The sequence below is a fragment of the Phoca vitulina genome, unplaced genomic scaffold, assembly GCF_004348235.1.
Source record: "Phoca vitulina isolate PV1807 unplaced genomic scaffold, GSC_HSeal_1.0 scaffold13, whole genome shotgun sequence".
NCBI lineage: Eukaryota > Metazoa > Chordata > Mammalia > Carnivora > Phocidae > Phoca > Phoca vitulina.
The window spans coordinates 9,666,382-9,686,002 of NW_022589716.1; the positions used below are offsets into that span (position 1 = coordinate 9,666,382).

At 57.3% G+C, this 19,621-nt stretch overlaps 2 protein-coding genes across 2 annotated transcripts; one reads left to right on the forward strand and one right to left on the reverse strand.

The window, feature by feature from the left end:
- Nucleotides 1-395: 395 nt before the first annotated feature.
- Nucleotides 396-7,732, reverse strand: RRP9 (ribosomal RNA processing 9, U3 small nucleolar RNA binding protein). The gene is made up of 15 exons (XM_032412193.1): nt 7,507-7,732; nt 7,146-7,228; nt 4,521-4,630; nt 4,066-4,133; nt 3,941-3,982; nt 3,525-3,651; nt 2,884-3,008; nt 2,709-2,801; nt 2,322-2,422; nt 2,103-2,237; nt 1,963-2,025; nt 1,668-1,813; nt 1,507-1,586; nt 669-742; nt 396-555 (listed from the first exon to the last, which is right to left on the reverse strand). Exons 1-15 carry the CDS (start codon nt 7,591-7,593, stop codon nt 462-464), a joined length of 1,428 nt encoding a protein of 475 aa, XP_032268084.1. The 5' UTR covers nt 7,594-7,732; the 3' UTR covers nt 396-461.
- A 1,320-nt stretch (nt 7,733-9,052) lies between these two features.
- Nucleotides 9,053-14,495, forward strand: PARP3 (poly(ADP-ribose) polymerase family member 3). The gene is given in 11 exon segments (XM_032412264.1): nt 9,053-9,273; nt 9,276-9,304; nt 10,187-10,312; nt 10,542-10,729; nt 10,935-11,068; nt 11,167-11,393; nt 11,652-11,798; nt 12,005-12,101; nt 12,350-12,523; nt 13,740-13,895; nt 14,335-14,495. Coding segments are annotated over 11 exon segments (1,587 nt in total). The 5' UTR covers nt 9,053-9,125.
- Nucleotides 14,496-19,621: the final 5,126 nt, after the last annotated feature.

Consider the following 19,621-nt stretch of genomic DNA (forward strand, 5'->3'; position numbering starts at 1 on the left):
CTAATAAGGTCATAGAAGATACTCAGGACATGGGAGCTGGCTGAGGTCTCCATCCCCAAGTTCCATGGAAAAGGACAGAAAGCCCTCAGCCAGGGCGCCTGGGTAGCTCAGTCGTTAAGCGTCTACCTTCAGCCTAGGTCATGGTCCCAGGGTCCTGGGATCAAGTCCCGCATCGGGCTCCCTGCTCCGCGGAAAGCCTGCTTCTCCCTCTGCCTGCCACTCCCCCTGCTTGTGTTCTCTCTCGCTCTCTGATAAATAAATAAAATCTTAAAAAAAAAAAGCCCTCAGCGATCGAGACTGTGGGAGCCCTGTCCCTCCCTGGCCTTTTCTAACCCAGAGTTCCGCCATCACCCTCCTTCCCTACCCAAGAAGCTGCAAGAGACAAGGCCCAAAAAAGGAGGCTTTTAATACAAAGAGGGCAGGGCCTGGTCTGGGAAGGACTTAAATAAAGGGGAGAAGAGTCAGGAGCCAGCAGTGGCGGGCCTGGAGGTCCTGTGGAGCGGGATGATGCAGATGGAGTTCCGAGCCTCTTTGATGCGCCACCAGCGGCCGAGCCTGCAGGGGACAGAACAAAAGGAGCAGCGGAGACCACGCCCAGCCCCCAGCACCCCACCCGGTGGCCCAGCCAGCGCCACTTTCCACCTCACCCCTCCAAGGGTGCCTCCTACCTGTGCTCCTGCCCCACCCCAGCCACCAGGAAATCCCCGGAGCTGGAGAACTTGAGGCTATTGATAAAGCCCACCTGAGAAGAGGGAGAGACGTGGGAAGACATGAGAACAGATCCCCCCTCCCCCAACACCACAGCCCCAGCTTCACAGCCAAGGGCTTGGCCTCAGCAGGCCCGGCTTAAATCCCTGCTCTGCCTCCTGCCACCTGGATCAGCCCCTGACCCCTCAGGGCTTCACCCTCCATACCTGTGAGATGGAGGGAAATAGAGCGCCAGCCTCATAGTGAGCTGGTGAGGATTTAAGGAGACAGTGTACGCCAAGTACGTCCCGTGTATCAGGGGTGGCCCAGGGCCTAGCTCCTGGCTGTGGGGTCCTGGAGACTCCATGACTATTTCCAAGTCCTGCACTGTCACCAGATGCCACTGACCATCCTACCACTCTCCCTTAGGGTGCCCCATGTCCACATGCCCTAGCCTGGGGTCAATCTGGCACCAGCCATGCAGAACCCATCACAGCACCAGGCTGCCCATCACCTCCATGCGTCTGCACATGCTGTTCCCCGCCTTGTCCCAGCCTTGTTCCCCCGCACCCAGGACAGGGTGGGGAGTGGAGGAGAGAAAAGGGGAGATGGGGGAAGAAGGGAGAGGAAGGAGTAAGGGTTCCGGTCAGGCCCTGTGCTAGGAGCTGGGACTATAAAAAAGAGAAGTCCTAGCTGGCCCTACCCTGAGGAGCCTCCCTTCTGGCAGGAAAAAACAGTAAGGGGCTAAGTCCAGGGGCCACGAGCTCCAGGGCCTCGGGAATGTGGCAAAAGCGGGCTGGGTGTTCAAGCCCCACTTACCAGGGGAATGTCACAGAGAGGGTCAAGCCGCCGGAAGCCCTCCCCACACTGCCAGAGCCGCACACAGGAGCTGTGGGAGCCTGGGGCGGGCAGGGAGACAGTGAGCACCCCCGCCCCAGCCCTCCCGCCACCCCCTGCTCTCGGCCTCCAAGGGCACCCACCTGTGGCCACAAGGTCTGTGTTGAGTAGGGCCGCCACCGACGACACCCAGAAGGGCTGCTCCAGGCCCGGCTCCCCTCGCAGCCCATGGGCCTCACGCTGCAGGGCAAGTGGCCGCTTCTTGGAGAGGCCCCACAAGGCCACGGAGCTGTAGACAGAGGAGATCATCAGCGAGGGGCCGGGTAGGGCAGAAAGGCCACTCGGGGGAAAGGAACCACAGCACTGCACGGGGAGGTTCCGGGAGGTGAGGCTGGGAGCGGCGGCCGTGGTGCGAGGCCTCCAAAAGGCAGCTCTTACCCATCATCGGCGCCCGACACCATGTGCTCCTCATTGATAAGCTGGATGCTGTCGATGGAGCCCCTGGCGAAAGGAGCAGTGAGGGGCATGGCGCCCCCCCCCCAGCCCCCTCCCCACACCGGCCCGACAGATAGCCTTACTGGTGGCCGTAGAAGACAAGCTGGGACTCCTCGGGGATCTTCCACACGCGCACCGTGCCGTCCCGGCCCCCGGCCGTCACGCAGCACTCCCGGCTCAGGGCGTCCAGCGCAGCCACGGCATCCTGGTGCCCAAAGCTGGGGAGTGGGGGGGGCGGGGAGGACGGGGTCACCCGTGCACTGGCGCGCACATCCCCACACCCCCTCCCCGCGCACACTCACAGCGTCTCCACGTAGGAGTTCTCCGCCACGTTCCACACCTTCACGGAGCGGTCGTGGGACGTGCTGTAGAGCTGGTGGGTGCCTCTGCGGAAAGCCAGGCCCTGGCGGTACACGGAGGGGGGCAAAAGGGGACCTGGACTACGGCAGGCGAGACAGACGTGAGGCCCAGGGCGGACCTCCTGACATCCGCTCACGGCGTAGCAGCTGCAGCCTTGTGAGCTCAGACCCTCCCAGCTCTCCCCGGTCCCTCCAGCCCCTTGTGTCCTTCACAGCGCCACGCCCCGCACCGGAGCGCAGGCTCCCCGACGACGGCGGCCCTCTGCCTCGTTCACCCCGTCGCCCCAGCCCGGCCCACTTCGTCGCTTGACAAGCGTCCACAGCTCCTACCGACACGGCGTCCCGGTGCCCCGTGAACGTGTACAGGTACCCGCAGCTCTGGGCCTCCCAGACGAGAATGAGCTTGCCGCGGTCACCCGAGGCCTGCGGGCAAGGGGACAATGGCTACAGGCAGCCAGCGTGTGCCCCGGCCTCTCACCCGCCCCCGGGGCCAACCCTGCCTTACAAGGTACTTGCCGTCGGAGGAGATGGCCATGCAGAGGATGGGGCTGCTGTGGCCGGGGGGCTGCCCCTCGGCACCCTTCTTGGCCCGGGGGATCACATGAAGCTTCCGTCCACTCTCCACACTCCCTGACACCGGGGAAGAGAGAGGCTACTGGGAGGGAGGCTAGGACCGGCTGGCAAGCCCCCACCAAGGGCAGCACGGGGCTGTGGGAGAAGTGGTGGCCTCGGGGCTGAAGCCCCGGAACAGCCCCCTCAGGCTCCTCGTCTGTTACGCGGCGATGGTGACCCCAAGGGGCAGCCGCGAAGCCCCAGGGAGAAGGACAGGAAGGTGCTTCAGGACCAAGGCTATGAGTTCTTCCAGTTTCTCCTCAGCGTGGATGAAGACAGCACTCAGCCGTCGAAGGGAGGACCCAGGAAGACCAGGAATGCAATCCTGGGGCTGCACAGAGCCTCAGGGAGCTCACAGCCCCACTCCTAGCCAGAAGCTTCCACTGGCACCCAGAAAACACCTCCTTAGGAGCAAACTTACCTCCAGAAGCTTCCCTCATCGGGCCTCCGTCTGCCCTGACGACTCCCTCCGCCACAGACCAGCCCTCCCGAAAGACCCCCAGGCTGCGGACCCCCACCCAGGCGCTCACTCACACTTGATAATGCTGCAGTCTTTGGCAGCAGAGAAGATGGCCGCGTCATCGGGGGTGATGACCACGCACGTGATGGAGAGCTGGTGCCCCCGTAAGACTCGGATGTCGGCCGGGGCTGGGGCCTGGATCTGGGCAGGCAGGGCTGGGTCACTGCCACAGGGGGCAAGAAGGCCCCTAGACACACACACACGCACACGCACACGCACACGCACACGCACACCATCCTTTCCCACCACCCTGACCAGACCCTCACGTGACCCTGTCTGCCCAAGTGCCCACCATGTTCCAGAGCAAATACCCCACAGCCTGAGTCCCCAGTCAGGCCATGTGCTCCCCAACCCACGTGGGACCCATGACTCACTCCCATCTCACACCAGATTCACTCCCATCTCACACCAAAGTGCCCTGCCCGCTTACCTCCTTTGCCATCGACTTCTGCAGCCTGCCCCGCTGCTCCAGCTGCACAGAGAGGACAGGGGTGAGCTCCCAGGAGCAGGGCCAGCCCCACCCTTCTCTCCCACCACCTTCCCTCCACAACTCACCACGTCCTCCTTCAGGCGTCCGGCCACCTGGTCCTCCTCAAACGCCCGAGCCTCAGCCTTCTCCTCCTCTGTGCAAGCACAGACCAGAGCAGGTCAACCCAGGCCAAGCCTCCACCTCTCCCTTCCCATCCCCACCCCACCACCCCCTGGGTCCTGGGCCCCAAACACTCAGGCTGCGTCCCCCTGGGAAGTTCGGGCTACCTCGGGCAAAGGAGAGGTCTCCTCCTGCCTAACCCCAGTCTTTACTTAGAGATCAGGCTAAAGCCCCCTGAAGGTCTGCCCCCCGCCCCAGGAGGCCCGTTAGTCTCCTAGCCACCCTTCCCCAGGGCGGCCAGCACCAGCGGCTCCGGCAGCCCACCAGGCCCCTGCATCAGTCACCCGTCAGGCGGCTGTGGCCGCAGCAGGCACTCGTGGGCACAGGCCCTGCCCCTCTCCTGCCCAGTGCACGGGCTCACCTTGCTGCCTGAGCTGCTCCAGGTAGAGCTTGGCCAAGCGCAGCTTCTTCTCCTGGGCTGTCTCCTCCTGTTCCTCCTCCTCCTCCTCCTCAGTCCTCCTGGGAGGCAGGCTGTGGGCAGGAAGGGGCTGGCTCTGAGAGGGCTCAGCCCGCTCCTCCGGCCACTGGGACCGTGCCTCCCGCTGCTGCCCCTGCCACTCACCGCCCGCGTCCCTGCCTGCCCTCGGCACCAACGATTACCCATGCACACAACCGGAAGACGTGACCTACCAAACTGAAAGGACCCACCCAGTGCCCGACATGAGGGTGAAAAGAGACCCCAAACCCAAAACGATCACTGTGAAATCTCTCAACTCTAGGGGGAAAGAGCAGGTTCTACAGACTGCTGAGAAAAGGTCACATACGCAGGGTCTGGAATCAACAGCAACACTGAAAGCAGGCTGGCCAAAGAGCCACACACACAAAATCCTCAAGGGCAATGTGAACCCCTGGAAGGCCACGCCAGTTAAACCATCGACGACCGGTGAAGATCCTGTCAGATGTACAAGGCGCCACAGGACTGGTCTTTTCTAAACCTCACTAAAGGATGGAGAGTGTGCTCCCCACACAAGAGGGTGAGCTAAGAATGAGAAAGGGAATAGGAGATCCAACATGGAAAGCTGAAAAGGCAGATCCCAGACCTCCCCCCTCCCCGCCCCCAACAGGGGAGCAGCCACCAGCCTAGATCCGATAGAAGGACCCAAGAGGCATCACCGCCTCACCGTCATTACCACAGCACTGGCCTCTACCTTGAGGACGCGATTCCAGGTGAAACTTAACTGGGTCTTGGCTCGACCTTGTGCTGGTGAAGGTGCTGCTCTCCCTTCCATGCCCCATCCCTGGACCGGCTGGGAGCACTCACTTCACTCAAGACACATCCTACCGGGACTTGCTCTTGGGAGCTACAGGTAGGTCACAGAACCGTCCCCTGATCACGTGCCTGGAGATACCTAGTCCCTGTCAAATGCCCCAATTGTTTCCCAAGACTCCTTTATGACTTTGCCCACAATGTCCCCAGAAGGAACCTTGGAAACTCTCAAGGAAGCCAAGGCTAAACCGGGCCCCAGAGACCACTTAGTACCCAGTGCCCAGCCACCCGTCAGCCGACAGGGCTGGTGCTGCCCTTCCTTTATCCAGCTAAGGTTAGAACTTCTCAGTTTACCTACACTAATCAATTGTTGAGGGGTTCACACATGGGAAATGGAACTCTAAAGAAAAGCAAAGGAAGCACACGCTGTATGATTCCACTCATATGACGTTCTGGAAAAGGCAAAACGCTAGGGACAGTAGTTAGCAGGGGCTGGAGGTGGAGAGGCACTGACTACAAAGGAGCAGGGAGAATTCTGGAGCGTGATGAAACCTTTCTACACCTTCAGAGTGGCGGCAGTTACACAACTGTATGTGTTCGTCAAAACTCACAAACAGATTATACCTGAATGAGAAAATGAAAAGAAGGAGGACCGGGGGCGGGGTGGGGGCTGAAGGAGAAGGGAAGGAAGGAAGGAAACCAGAGAAATGATTAACTCAAGTCAGAATGCAGAGCGGGGGCTTCTAAGTTTCTGCAAATGGTCTAGTTCCTAACCTAGGTGCTAGGCACACAGAGCGTCATCATTTCACCATGGCTCCCTAGAGTCCAGACACATTTCGTTGACTCCCTCTGTATCTTCCACACTCACAACACATTTTTTAAACATTTAAAAGTATTCAGCACAGGGCCAGGCACACACCCACCAGAGTGACCTTAAAAGTAAGTATATTAAGTCTTTCTGCGAGCAGGTCAAGACCAGCATGTGCTCAGTGTTAGAAGCTGAATTTCTAAAGCCAACTCTTAGGGAAGACCCCAGGAATCCCCGGTATGACAGCCTCCTTTCTACAGGCTCAGGCCTGACACCCTGTTAGCCTTCTTTGAAACCCTGCAACATGCCCCACCCTCGGCACCTGCAGAATGAGGGAGGCATTCAAAGCCCTCCACCAAAGCGGCCAACACCTGCCTTTCCATCCTCGCCATTTCCCACTCCCACACATGTAAAGCCCTAGACTTTTCTCTGCTCCCTGAATGTCCTCCCTGCCTCTACCTGAGGGATTCCTCCTCATCTCTCCAAGCCCTATTTAAATGTCCCCTCCCCTGTCTCCAGAACACAGAGCTGTAGAATACACATCCCATTACAACACATTTTGTCTTCACCTGACTGCTCATCTCTGTATTCTCAACAGTAAAGCCAGTGCTTGGCATGTATTGAGAGCGACAACTGTGAAATTGCAGGAAAACAGATGAAGAACTAGCAAGCACTTCATGTATTCCTCTATCCTTACCAGCCGGTCCAGCCTGTGCTCAGGTCCCTGCCATGACCCAGGGAGGTCTCACTGGTCTCCCATTGGGACTGGGGGTTCTCCCCACACAGAGACCCTGCAGAGGAGATGAGACTTCTCAATCTCCTCAAGACGAGTCCTACTCATCAGGGTCAGAACTGGAGGAAAGTGCCAAGATCTAAGAGCCAAAAAGGCCAGAGACCTGGGTTCTAGTCCCAGCTCTGTCCCGACTCACTGGGCCTCACTGTTCCCTTCCCCTAGGTGGAAGAGAACTCACCTCTCACTTTCAGAGTCGCTGGAGATCTCCTCATCCATCTTGCCGCCTCCCTTGGACTTGCCCCGGTCCCCGGCAGAGTCGGCCTGAGAATTAAATAATCCTTTCGTTGGTCAGGGGTCCCAACCATCCCGGCACTGACCAAGCGCCCCTTCCGATCTCTCGAGGGTCGCGGGACCAGGAAAGGCGATGGCCCCCCGGCTCAAATGCAAGGTCTTTCAGGATTTGGCCCACAGAGAGAGGGACGAAGCTGACTCCAGCTGGGGTCCCGAAAAAAGAGCCGCGGAGGGGCCCGGGGCCCTGGTGTCCCGTATGGGATGACGGTGGTCCCAGTAGCGGGACTCCGCAGAAGCTCCAGGCTCACCTTTCGCCGCCGCTTGCCGGACCCTGCACCGGCCCCGGGCCCCGATGCCGACCTTCCCCGCTTTCGAGCCGCCGCTGCCGCCGACATGCTGCCCACCGTGAGCGTAGCTGCCACCACGGAGAACTCACGTGGCTGCTAAACCCCTGAGGTCTGGCCAAGACTCCGCGCCCCGGTAGGCTCCCAGTGCCCCGCGGGTCCCGCCTCCCACAGCTCCATTGGGTCCTTCTGCAAGCTCTGTCACGCCCCTCAAGCGCCCATAGGGTAAACTATCGTGGCCACGCCTCCAAGAGTTCCTACTGGCTCGGGCGCCAGGCTCCAGTAGGAAGCAAGCCTCTCCCCGCGCTTCCGGCCCAAGGCTAGGGCGCATGCGCCCTGCTGCGGGCTGACGTCCGGGGGCGGGTCGGCTCAGAAGGGCCTTCTCTGTGTTTGCGGTCCTTGGACGCTGGGAGGCGTCAGAGATGCAGGGTTCCGTATCTCGGAGCGTGACTCCTCCCCGTCGGGGGCTGGAGCCAGGGTGAACCATCCTGGCACGAGGTAACCGGGAGGAATCTAGGCAGCCCCGAGGAGGGGAGGCAGTGTCTGCCCCAGGGCCCAAGGTCACTGGGCAACTGGCTGACACGTATTGCGTGCCTCAGGCCAGACAAGCGGCGCTAAGGACGCGTCAGTCCCCGGGGCTGCACTGGCTGTATCCCAATCAAGTGTCCACCGGTCCATGGGACAGGCTGTTGGCCTCCGCCTGTCCAGCCTCTGACTCACTTGACTGGTGGCCAGATAGCTGGAAAACCACACCCCCACCCCGCGCTGCCCCTGCTCCCATCTCTGGCGTTTGTAGGGAAATCACTGCCCAAGTCCCGCCTAAGGTTACAGAGGGTTGCTAGAGAAGGCCCTAGAACTGGAACTGCTGTGGGGGTCCTGATACTAGACCTTTGACTGCCATCTCTCTCAGGTCCCTATGTCTCTTAGGTGACTGCCCTATGGTCCTGCCCACAGCCCCTGCAGGGCAGGGCAGGACGGGATGTGACTGGAGCTTGCCCTCTGTCAGTTCAAGGCCACAGGTCTCAGACCCTGACTGGCACCCCAGAACTTTTGAACCCCTCGGGAAGGGTTTCTGGGCCTCTGGGTGCCAAGTTCTGGAGAGACAGATCTGTCCCAGGAGTGTGGCTCTTGGGAGCTGCTGCCCACTCTCCTCCATAGTTGGGGTGACTCAGCCCAGCAACCATGCCAGGTCCATCTGAGTCAGCTGAGACGGGGAGGAGCAAGCAGTACCCACAGGGAGGAGGAGCCCAGAAGCAGGAAGAGATTCTCTTCTCACTTTCCCTCCCTCTTCAGGACCCTGGATTGCTAGAGAGGGTGGGGAATCATTCTTCCTTGCCCCGAGGGCAGACTGGACAGGGTCCTGGCCTGGCCCCCGTGAATGGGAAAAGGGAAAGGGGACTGGTGCAGAGAGCTGGTTTTGGTCTGGGTCAGGGAATGGGGAAATGGAGGCAAGGGGAGGCAGTGTGTCGGGGAGGGGTGTCACCAAAGGGCAAACCCAGAGTGGGGCAAGTTGATGCTGTACCAGTCAGGTGGGATGCAAAGGCCATGAAGCCTGAGGGCCCCCTCTGTGCCCCAGAAGAGCCATGGCTCCAAAGCACAAGCCCCAGGTGCAGTGTGAGGGCCCTGAAAAAAAGAAGGGGCGGCAGGGGGCAGAGGAGGAGGACAGCTTCCGCTCCACCGCCGAGGCCCTCAGAGCTGCACCCACAGACAAGCACGTAGTCCGAGTGGATCCAGCCCACTCAGCCACAGCCCTGGGACTCAGGTAAGCTGTAGTCCCCATCCTGACTTGGAGCCTACTCCTTCCCAGGTACAAATACACTCAGACCTGGTGGCGCCTGGGTGGCTCAGTCGTTAAGCGTCTGCCTTTGGCTCAGGTCGTGGTCCCAGGGTCCTGGGATCGAGCCCCACATCGGGCTCCCTGCTCCGCAGGAAGGCTGCTTCTCCCTCCCCCACTCCCCCTGCTTGTGTTCCCTCTCTCACTGTGCCTCTCTCTGTCAAATAAATAAACAAAATCTTTAAACAAACAAACAAACAAACAAACAAATACACTCAGACCTGCTCACTACCTCACCAGGGCTTGGCTCTGGACAGGTAGCTCAGAGTCCCAAGGAAGCTATGTCCCCCCAAGACCCCAAAGGTCAGGTAGGGTTATATCCCATCAGATCCAGGCAGGTCATGTCTGCTCTTCAGACCCCAGGGCAAGCCCCTGAGCTTCTCAGGCCTCCCCCTGCCACACTTAGGGCAGGACTTTGACGCCCTCAGCCTCCCTAGGGCTCAGCTGTATCCCCTAAAGCAGCCCCACAGGGCCATGTCCCCCTGAGATCCCTTGCATGGCAGGGTTGTGTCCCTGTGAGATCCCCAGGGCAGAATGAATGTCTCCCTCTGATTCCCTGACACAGGGCACAGCCATGTCCTTCCAGAACTTCCCCCAACTGCCTGAGTTGAGTCATGTCCCCTCAGATTGTGTCCCGCAGGGCAGAACCATGACCTCCTCAAGTCTTCCCTGACAGAGCTTCCTCCGATGCCCCCAGTACAGCCTGACTCCTGTCCGCATCAGACCGCTGTCCGTGTGCAGGCGGGTACTCCGTCCCCCCCAGGGGCAGCCCAAGCGGGCCTGCCCTCCCCACGCCCCCTCTGGCCCTAGGTGCATGAAGACTATGCATGCACCCTGAACCAGACCAACATCAGAAGCAACAACAACAAGTTCTACATCAACCAGCTGCTGGAAGAGGGTGACCACTTCGCCTGCTGGAACCGCTGGGGCCGTGTGGTAAGTGCCACCGCCTTCCCACCCTGTGCCCACCTCCTCCCCACCTCTCCCTGCTCGACACATGCGCCCTGCTCCCCAGGGTCCCCACAGCTTATTCGGCTGGTGGCTGCACCCTCTCTCTGCCTCTGACTGCCCGGGGGCTCTCGGCACAGGGCCTGGCAGAGCAGAGGCCCGCAAATGCTCACAGCCGGCCGGTGGCGGGCACACCCCTGAAGGCTGTCGGTTGTAGGGAGAGGTGGGCCAGTCGAAGCTCAGCTACTTCAAGCTACTGGAGGATGCAAAGAAGGACTTTGAGAAGAAATTTCGGGACAAGACCAAGAACAGCTGGGTGGAGCGGGACCACTTTGTGGCCCACCCGGGCAAGTACACGCTTATCGAAGTGCAGGGAGACAACGAGGCCCAGGAAGCCGTGGTGAAGGTGACGTGGCCGGGAGGGTGGTGGGGCCTGGGACAAGGGGGACTGGAAGGAGAGACCCAGCCAGTTGGCTTCTGCCACTACCAAGCTGTGTGACCTCAGGCACGGACCTCCCCTCTCTGGCCTCAATCTGGCCAATCTTTGTCTAAGGCCAGGCTCTGCTCTGGCTGTGCCCAGCTGCTCCCGCCCACGTGCCCTCTACCCCTTGGTGGACGGAGACCCCGTGAGGGCCGTGGTACAGCACATGTGGCCCTGCTCCCTGGACGAAGGCACATGGAAGCTCATCACCAACATCTTCACCAAGGACATGTTCAAGAATGCCATGACCCTCATGAACCTGGGTGAGGGGAGAGGGGCCAGGCAGGGTGGTGGGGGCCCCGGGGTGGGGTGCAGGGCTGCAGGGATGAGTCTCCCCCACTCTCCCCACCCCCCTCCCCAGATGTGAAGAAGATGCCCCTAGGGAAGCTGAGCAAGCAGCAGATTGCATGGGGCTTCGAGGCTTTGGAGGCCCTGGAGGTGGTGCTGAGAGCCCCCATGGACGGTGGCCTCAGCCTGGAGGCACTGTCCTCCCACTTCTACACTGTCATTCCCCACAACTTCGGCCGCAACCAGCCCCCGCCCATCAAATCCCCCGAGCTCCTGCAGGCCAAGAAGGACATGCTGCTGGTGAGGTTCGGCAGGGGGGCAGGCAGTGGGCAGATGGCCAGACGGGGCAAGGGAGATGGGGGACAGATGATCAAGAAGGCCCAGAGAGGTGGACGGAATGGGTAGCCGGAAGGACAGGGGAGGGGAAGGCCAGACCAGTGGATGGGGTGGGGGTGCAGAGGCGGACAGACAGGTGGGGTGGCCATGGCCCCAGTCATATGGGAGGGAGGAGGCTGGGAGTCAAGCGGCCACACAAGCCGCCCATGCCCATCACCGTAGGTGCTGGCCGACATCGAGCTGGCCCAGACCCTGCAGGCACCCCCCGAGGAGGAGAAGGCGGAGGGGGTGCCACACCCACTGGACCGAGACTACCGGCTCCTTAAGTGTCAGCTCCAGCTGCTGCACCCAGAGGCGCCCGAGTGTAAGGTGGGCCGGTCCCGCAGAGGAACCGGGCTGACAGGAGCACTGTGCCTCTGCCCAGCTGCCCTCCTGGCGTGCGGAGGAATCGCCTGCCCTTGGCCTTCTCTCCCTGTGTCCGTAGGGCCTGAGCAGAGCTCTGGGACTGGAGGCCGCAGTGGGGTTCTGTCCACACGTCTCTCGCCCTCGGCAGCCAGCTTCTGTTTTCCCTGCAGGGGATACACGCCTACCTAGAACAGACTGGCCACGGCTACAGGTGCCCGGCTCTTCACCATGTTTGGGAAGTGAACCGAGAAGGGGAGGCGAGGGAGGGTCTCCCCAACCCGTTCCCCTCACTACCTGCCCCTTACGGAGATGACCTTGGCTTATGTGCCTATCAGCGAGTCGGTTTAACAACTCCTCAGCCTCCCCCAGGCCCAGGTCTTGGGCACATGTGCGTGAGTGTGTGTGACTGGCCAGAGGGGCCTTTGGCCTTGGTCGCACCCTCTGAACAGCAGGGAGAAACACCTGAGCTTGGATAGCATGACCCTCCCTGCCCCCACCCCCTTCCCCCCAGGGAGACAGGTTCCAGGCCCACTCCAAGCTGGGGAACCGGAAGCTACTGTGGCATGGCATCAACGTGGCGGTGGTGGCCGCCACCCTCACCAGTGGGCTCCGCGTCCTGCCCCCTTCCGGCGGCCGCGCTGGCAAGAGCACCTGCTTCGCCTCAGAGAACAGCAAGTCAGCTGGCTATGGTGAGGTACCCCGCGGGGCCAGCCCGGGGCCGGCACAGGACACGAGGGAGGACTGGGCCTAGTGCTTGCCCAACTCCCGGTGGATCCAGGAGAGGAATCCTTGAGTGGCTACTGACCAGAGCACTCAGCGGGGCACCCTGGGAGGGGGGGGACTCAGAGGAAGCGCAGCTGGTCAGGGACAGGTCAGAAGCCCCAGGCAACTTCCCTTCCCGGAGAAGGTGATGCAGATAGGATGAGCGTGCCAGCCAGGGGTGGGGGGAGGAGGGGTGGTGAAAGAGGAGGCTTGGAGGTCAAGAAGCTAGGAGGTGGCACGAAGCCTGGGAGGCTGCAGCAGGTCAGGACCTCTGCACACAGCCTGATGATAAAGATCTGAGCAAATGCCTGTTCTGGGCGGGGACTGGGGCCTGGAGCATCAAGGGAGTTTATCCAGACGGTGATGGGGCCCCTAACCAGACTTGTATACAGCAGCTTCTGCAACCATGGGGAGGGCAGCTGAGGCCAGAGGCACAGGGAAGCCGTGCTCTCACCCAGGCCAGAGGTGATGGGCACCCAGCCCAGGCAGTGGAGGTGGGGGAAGAGAGAATCCATGAGAGGGATGTTTGAGAGGTGGGATGGGCAGCTTGTGTGATAGGGTCAGAGGTATCTCTGATGACCCCCAAGTTTCTGTCCAGAGGTGTCCTCACTGAGGAGACCTCCCCAGACTGGGTTCTCAGCCAGCCCATCGCTGGAGACCCACACCACCCACCAAGCCAAGAGAGGCTGGATGGGACTGATGTTCTAGGATATCTGAAGTTGCCCAAGGTCAAGGGGTCCACCAGAAGGGAAGAGGAGCCTAAGAAGGAGTAGAGGGTGGCTTCGGGAGAGCCAGTGCAAGGGGGTCCCAGGGTAGGGGGTGAAGAATGCCACTGGCAAAATCAGCAGAACAGGCCAGAGAGAAAAGGCGTCTACCCTGGATTTGGTCATTGGGAGCCCATTGCTGACCTTGGAGTGGGGGGCAGGGGCTGCAGAGGCCTGCTCTCTGGGGTCCAAGGAATAGGGGAGGGGTGGGAGGGGGCACAGCCAGGACAAGGGGGTGTTTTTAAGGATGCAGGAAGAGGGGGCACTTTTCTGGGCTGGGTCAACAAAGCCAGAGGAGATAATAGTGCAGCAGAGCAGGGGCCAGGGAGTCAGGTAGGAGGGCCAGGCTGCCCATGCTGAGCTTCCCTGGGTCCCCCAGTTACTGGCATGTCCTGCGGAGCCCACCAAATTGGCTAGATGTTCCTGGGGGAGGTGGCACTGGGCAGAGAGCACCACATCACCATCGATGAGGCCAGCTTGAAACAGCCACCCTCTGGCTCCGACAGTGTCATTGCCCGAGGCCACACAGAGCCTGGTGAGTCCCGAAAAGCTGGACAGGCCTGAGGATAAAGGCCTGGGGCTGAGCTAGGGGACCAGGATGCTTTCAGGGAGGAGGTGGGCAGGGAAGGGGCTGTGGAGAGGGACAGAAAGAAGCAGCCCTCCTTACTAGTCATTTACTTTGTCCTTCGACAAACATTTCCTGGTTCAATATCACTCCTGGGCATCCAGGAGGGCTTCAAAGAAAAGGTGTCAATGACTGAGCATTAAAAGATAAGTAGGCATTTCCCAGGCAGAGAAATGGGATGGATATTCCAGGCAGAAGGCCCAGCCTGTGCAGTGGTTTGGAGATTGCAAGCTGGGAATGAGCAGGTGTTCCCCGTGGCAGAAGTGGACAGTATAGGTGGCAGAACTTATTGGTAAAGCCAAGGATCAGTGACCCTTGATTCACCCATGGCCCTTGCTGTGCCCTGCAGATCCAACCCAGGACACTGAGCTGGAGCTGGATGGCCAGCGAGTGGCGGTGCCCCAGGGCCGGCCTGTGCTCTGTGCAGAGTTCTGCAGCTCCCAATTCTCCCAGAGCGAGTATCTCATCTACCAGGAGAGCCTGCGCTACCTGCTGGAGGTTCACCTCTGAGCTATCTGCCTACCCCCACCCCTGGGGCTTGCTGGCAGCTAGACCATCAGCCTTAACCTCCCTGCCCATCCCTGGTGCCCCCAAATCTCGCTCTTGTGTCCCAGGCAATGATCCCCCCCGCTCCAATCTTTGCTAGCCCTGGCATGGCCATGGCCCCAGAGTCTCACCTCCTACGGTGACGGGCATGATGGACTGCCATTATTACTGGGGCACAGACAGATACAGCTGCCGTTCAAGTTAGAGGAGCACAGGCTGAGAGTGGGTGGAGTCCCACATCCACCTGGGCTGTCCACCCTGACCCAGACCATCTGCCCAAGAGGTGTGAGTACCAGGGCAGGCTGAACTTCAAGCATATATATCAAGTTTATGAAATATTGTATCCACTCACTCCCTGGCCTCCGCTTGTCTGTGCTGCAGCTGCACTAAGCGTGGGCCTCCTTCTCTCTCGTCGGGGACCCGCCACACCACACAGCAGCCCCAGCCCTGCTCTAGGGAGTGAGCACTCACAAGGGTGATGTGGGACACACACACACACACACACACACTGTCGATCTACATCCATGTCTGCAACACCTGGCCTCCTGATCATTGAGCCTTCAAAGGGGACTCTCGCCATTTGGGGACCCATGTAGTGATTCTGCCTTTTAGCCCAGACACAGCCCGGCAAATCAAGCATTTCTCATGTCTCGGCACCAAACATCCACATGTATCTTATATGTGACTATTATTAATAAGTTCAGCATATAGCCAAGGGGTACTGTTCTATAATCATGACAGGCATGCCAGCCACCCCCCCCCAGGTAACCCTGTCCCCAAATGGGGGTGCGGGTTCTAGAGAGCAGGTCGGGGTCCGGTCCAGGGTCACACATTGCATTTAGTTGTCATGCCTCATGTGCCTCCTTCAGTCTGCACCCATTCCTCGGCCCTTCTTTTCCCTTCATAACTTTGACATTCTTGATATGGGAGGGGACAGGCCAGTTGTTGTACAGGATATCTTGATTTGGGTTTGTCTGATGTTGTGTCATGATCAGCCTCAGGCATTGCAGTTTGGGCAGGAATATGACCTCCGTGATGTGTCCTCCATGCATTATATCCACAGGGATCTGTCTCATTCTCGGTGATGTTCATTTCAATCTCTTGTGTCCACCAGGGGTCTCCACCTGAAAGTCACCATTTTTCCTGTTTGTAATTAATCAGTGAACTGTGGGAAAATATCTTGAGGTGTAAGCGTCCCATCCTTCCTGGACTTTTACCCACTAGCTTTAATATTCATTGATGATTTTTACCTGAAATCAACGACTTAAATCAATTTTTGCTAAGACGGTTGCAAACGATAGTTACCTAATCCTCTCATTTCTTTTATATTTATTAATCACTAGTCCCCTTTCTTTATTATCCATATGGACTTATAGATTCTTATCTTATGTGATGGGTTGTAATCCATTACTGTAATTATTCTGATCTTCAAAATGTCCCAGATTTTGCCAGCAGAAGGTCTTTCAAGCCAACTCTCAGATCTACATCATTTTTTGAGCACTTCTTTCCTTTCTGGCATCACAAAATGTTCCAAGCTCATCTCGTGCAAACCTGGAATCAGCCATTTCTCCAAGGAGCCCTGGTTCCCTAGAGCAGGAAATGGTATTTAACATCCAAGATTTGGGCAGTAGGTGTGCTCCTTGGTACCGGGGTACCATTGTTTTTAAGTCCTTATAGCAAAGAGAGCCAGGAAATATGTATATGTAAATAAATGAACACATCTATCCATGTCTATTTCTCCAATTCCAATCCAACACCACAGGGTTCTTCCATTCTCCCCCAAATGTGTAGTTAAAATGCCTCCTTTCTCTAACAGGAAGAACCTTGGTTTCCATCAACCTTAATATATTTACTTACTGCTTAATCCCACACACAAAGGAGTTTCAGAGTTGCTACACCCATACCATTGTGAAAACCAAACTTTGTAAGTTGAGCTCAAGATGTACTGAATCTTTTTCAAGACTTATCTTTTAGGCTGAGGGTCAATGGTCAAAGGAGCAGTTTGGACAAAGGTTCAAATATCACTTGGTTGAGCTATTTATTTCTCTTCAGCATGGTTGTTATACACTTGAAGTATAGGGAGGTTCATTTGTTTCTGTTTAACTTTTAGGGGGTTTTCCTCATCTTCGTTGGTTGATTTTTTCAATACGTAGAACACTGACATAGTTCCCAAAAGTCCAGTCTTTTGGACAGAAATGTGTGCTCAGAAGAGCCTTTCACTCCATTCCCACCCATTTGCTGTAGTTTCTGCTTTATCCTTCCTGTATTTCTTTGTGCAAATTAAGACAAAACAAGACACCAAACCAAACAAAAACAAAAACCCAAAAAAGATAAGCTACAAAGTGTTCCATTATCCCTCCATTTTTAATTTAGTTGGACTACTTTGGAGGGAGCGTGCACTCTCGGTGATGTTATCATCTCCATCCCTGCCTATCGCCTTCCCCCCAGTCCACTTTTCTCATTTGCTATTCCCACTTGGCCCTGCTGAGCCTTCCTGCAAGCCCCTGGCGTGCAGGCACAGCTGGGCAGAGAGAAGAGGAGAAGGGAAGGCATTGGACTTCCTCTTATTCTGAACTAAGACCTCAAAAATCCAGCTTCACCTCCTAGAGGCAAAGGCCCACATTGAAGCTGTGGCCAAGCACAGGAAGTGGTGCCTGTGTAGACCTGGGTTCCAGGCACAATTCAGCTGTGTGATCTGGGACACATTCCTTACTTCTCTGGGCACCAGTTTTCTCACGTGAATAATGGAGAATTGGACCAGGCTCTTCAAATTCCAGCAGGAAATGAGTCAAATCTGGAAGCTCATGCTGTTGTGGCTACCACCTAGTTCTGTACAATGCTGATCATGTGCCTGGGGTGGGTTCTAGGGGCCCAGACGAAGACAAAATCCCGGGTCTCGTGGAGCTTACAGGCTAGGACAACAGGCTCTGAACAAGCATGTGCAGAGATCTGAAATATATCGAGTAGGAAAAGTGCCAGGAAGAAAAAGAAGGCAGGGTAAAGAATTAGTGATGGGGGGGAGGGGATTTTAGGAAAAATGGTCACCAAAGGCCTCTCTCAAGCAGTGCCCAGACTTAGGTGAGGGACCAAGTCCTGGACAGATCCGAGGGAAGTGTGTTCTGACAGAGGAAACAGCACATGAAAAGATCTTGAAGTGGAAACCAGTTTGACGTGTTGGAGGACCAGCAAGAGGACGGCTATGGCTGGAAGTACGGTCAGCAAGGAGTGTGAGGTCAGAGAGGTGGAGAGAAGGCCACCTGGGCACCAAGGAGCTGAGAGTCTAATCTGATGATGGGAAGCTCTTAGAGGGGTGACAGCAGGGTCATGACATGATGGGATTTGTTTTTAGACCACTTCAGCTGCTGTGTAGAGAGTGGACTGGAGGGTGTGTCAATCAAGATCCAGTCAGTGGGGAGGTGGGTGGGGTGATGGGGTAACTGGATGATGGGCATGAAGGAGGGCACGTGATGTAATAGCACTGGGTGTTATATGCAAATGATGAATCACTGAATTCTACCTCTGAAATTAATAATACACTATATGTTAATTAATTGAATCTAAATAAAGTACATTTAAAAAAAAAAAAAATCCAGCCAGCAAAGCTGAAATCACCCTCAGGATTCCAGACAAGGAAAATTTTATAGAGGAGAGAAACTGAACTATCAAAGGGGATAGTGAGGCAATCCAAAGATTAGCAACAGTAGGAAGTTGCTACCACTGTTGGGCCGGAGGGATAATGGAAGGAAATAGTATTCCACTGCGTAGAGGCCACGATCTCCCTGCAGGCACCCAACCACAGAGGGGGCTGTCCTCCACAGAGGTAGACCCAGAGCCCCAGGCTGAGCATGAGAGAGAAAACACCTTCAGCTTCCTCCCTCCCTCCACCCTCCAGTCTTCCGCTGCTGACTTCTTTTAGCTGAATATACCCCAAAACCAACTGGCAAAGGAGTCTGGGAAGTACAGTTCCCTGGAAGGCGGAGCACTGGGGAAGACTGGGGAATGGATCTGGGGACAAACAGGCAAATGACCAGCACAAGGTGCAGGAGCAGAGGCTGGGAGACCAATTGGGAGGATGCTGAGGTGGCGGCGGCTGGGACCATGGGAGTGGTGGTGGTGAGAAATGGCTGGATTCACAGAAATTGATGGGCTGGAGGTGGGGCCTGGGGGAAGGGAGGTATCAGTAAAAACTTCTGAGATGGAGTTTCCTGAGCTGGGGAAGACTCGGCCAGGAGCACGTCGGGGAGGGCTCAAGAGTCACGGTTCTGTTTTGGACATAGGACATTTAAGGTGCCCAACAGTCAAAGTACTAGGGGAGATGTCGGAGAGGCTGGGGAGAAGAAGGAGTTTCAGACACAAGTCAAGCCATCAGGGTATAGATGGGGCTTTGACTGGGGACTGGGTGACTTCACCTGGGAGCATATGCCCCATCGGAGTCACATGGTTTTCCCTGAGCCAACCACGTTGGGTGTGGAGGATGCCATACACTGGCAGGGACTGGGTTTTGTGCCTTATCAGGAAAACAGAGGGTAGGGATCTTGCTCACCCAAACCATAAGCCCTGAGAGTTGGGGAGGGGTGGTTTCCTGAAGAAAACTCAGTGTGCTCCTAGGAGAAAGGGACTTGTTTGCTAACAGCAAAAAGAAAACCAAACAAGGGGGTGCCTGGGTGGCTCAGTCGGTTAAGCATCTGCCTTCGGCTCAGGTCATGATCCCTGGGTCCTGGGATCGAGCCCCGCATCAGGCTCCCTGCTCCGCGGGAAGCCTGCTTCTCCCTCTCCCACTCCTCCTGCTTGTGTTCCCTCTCTCACTGTGTCTCTCTCTGTCAAATAAAGAAATAAAATCTTAAAAAGAAAGAAGGAAAGAAAGAGAGAGAGAGAGAAAGAAAACCAAACAAAAAACAACAGTTGAGGGGAACCTGGCTGGTTCAGTAGGTAGAGCATGTGACTTTTGTCCTCGGGGTTATGAGTTCAAGCCCCATGTTGGGTATAGAGCCCACTTTAGATAGATAGATAGGTAGATAGATGATAGATGATAGACAGATGATAGATAGATAGATAGATAGATAGATAGATAGATAGATAGATGATAGATA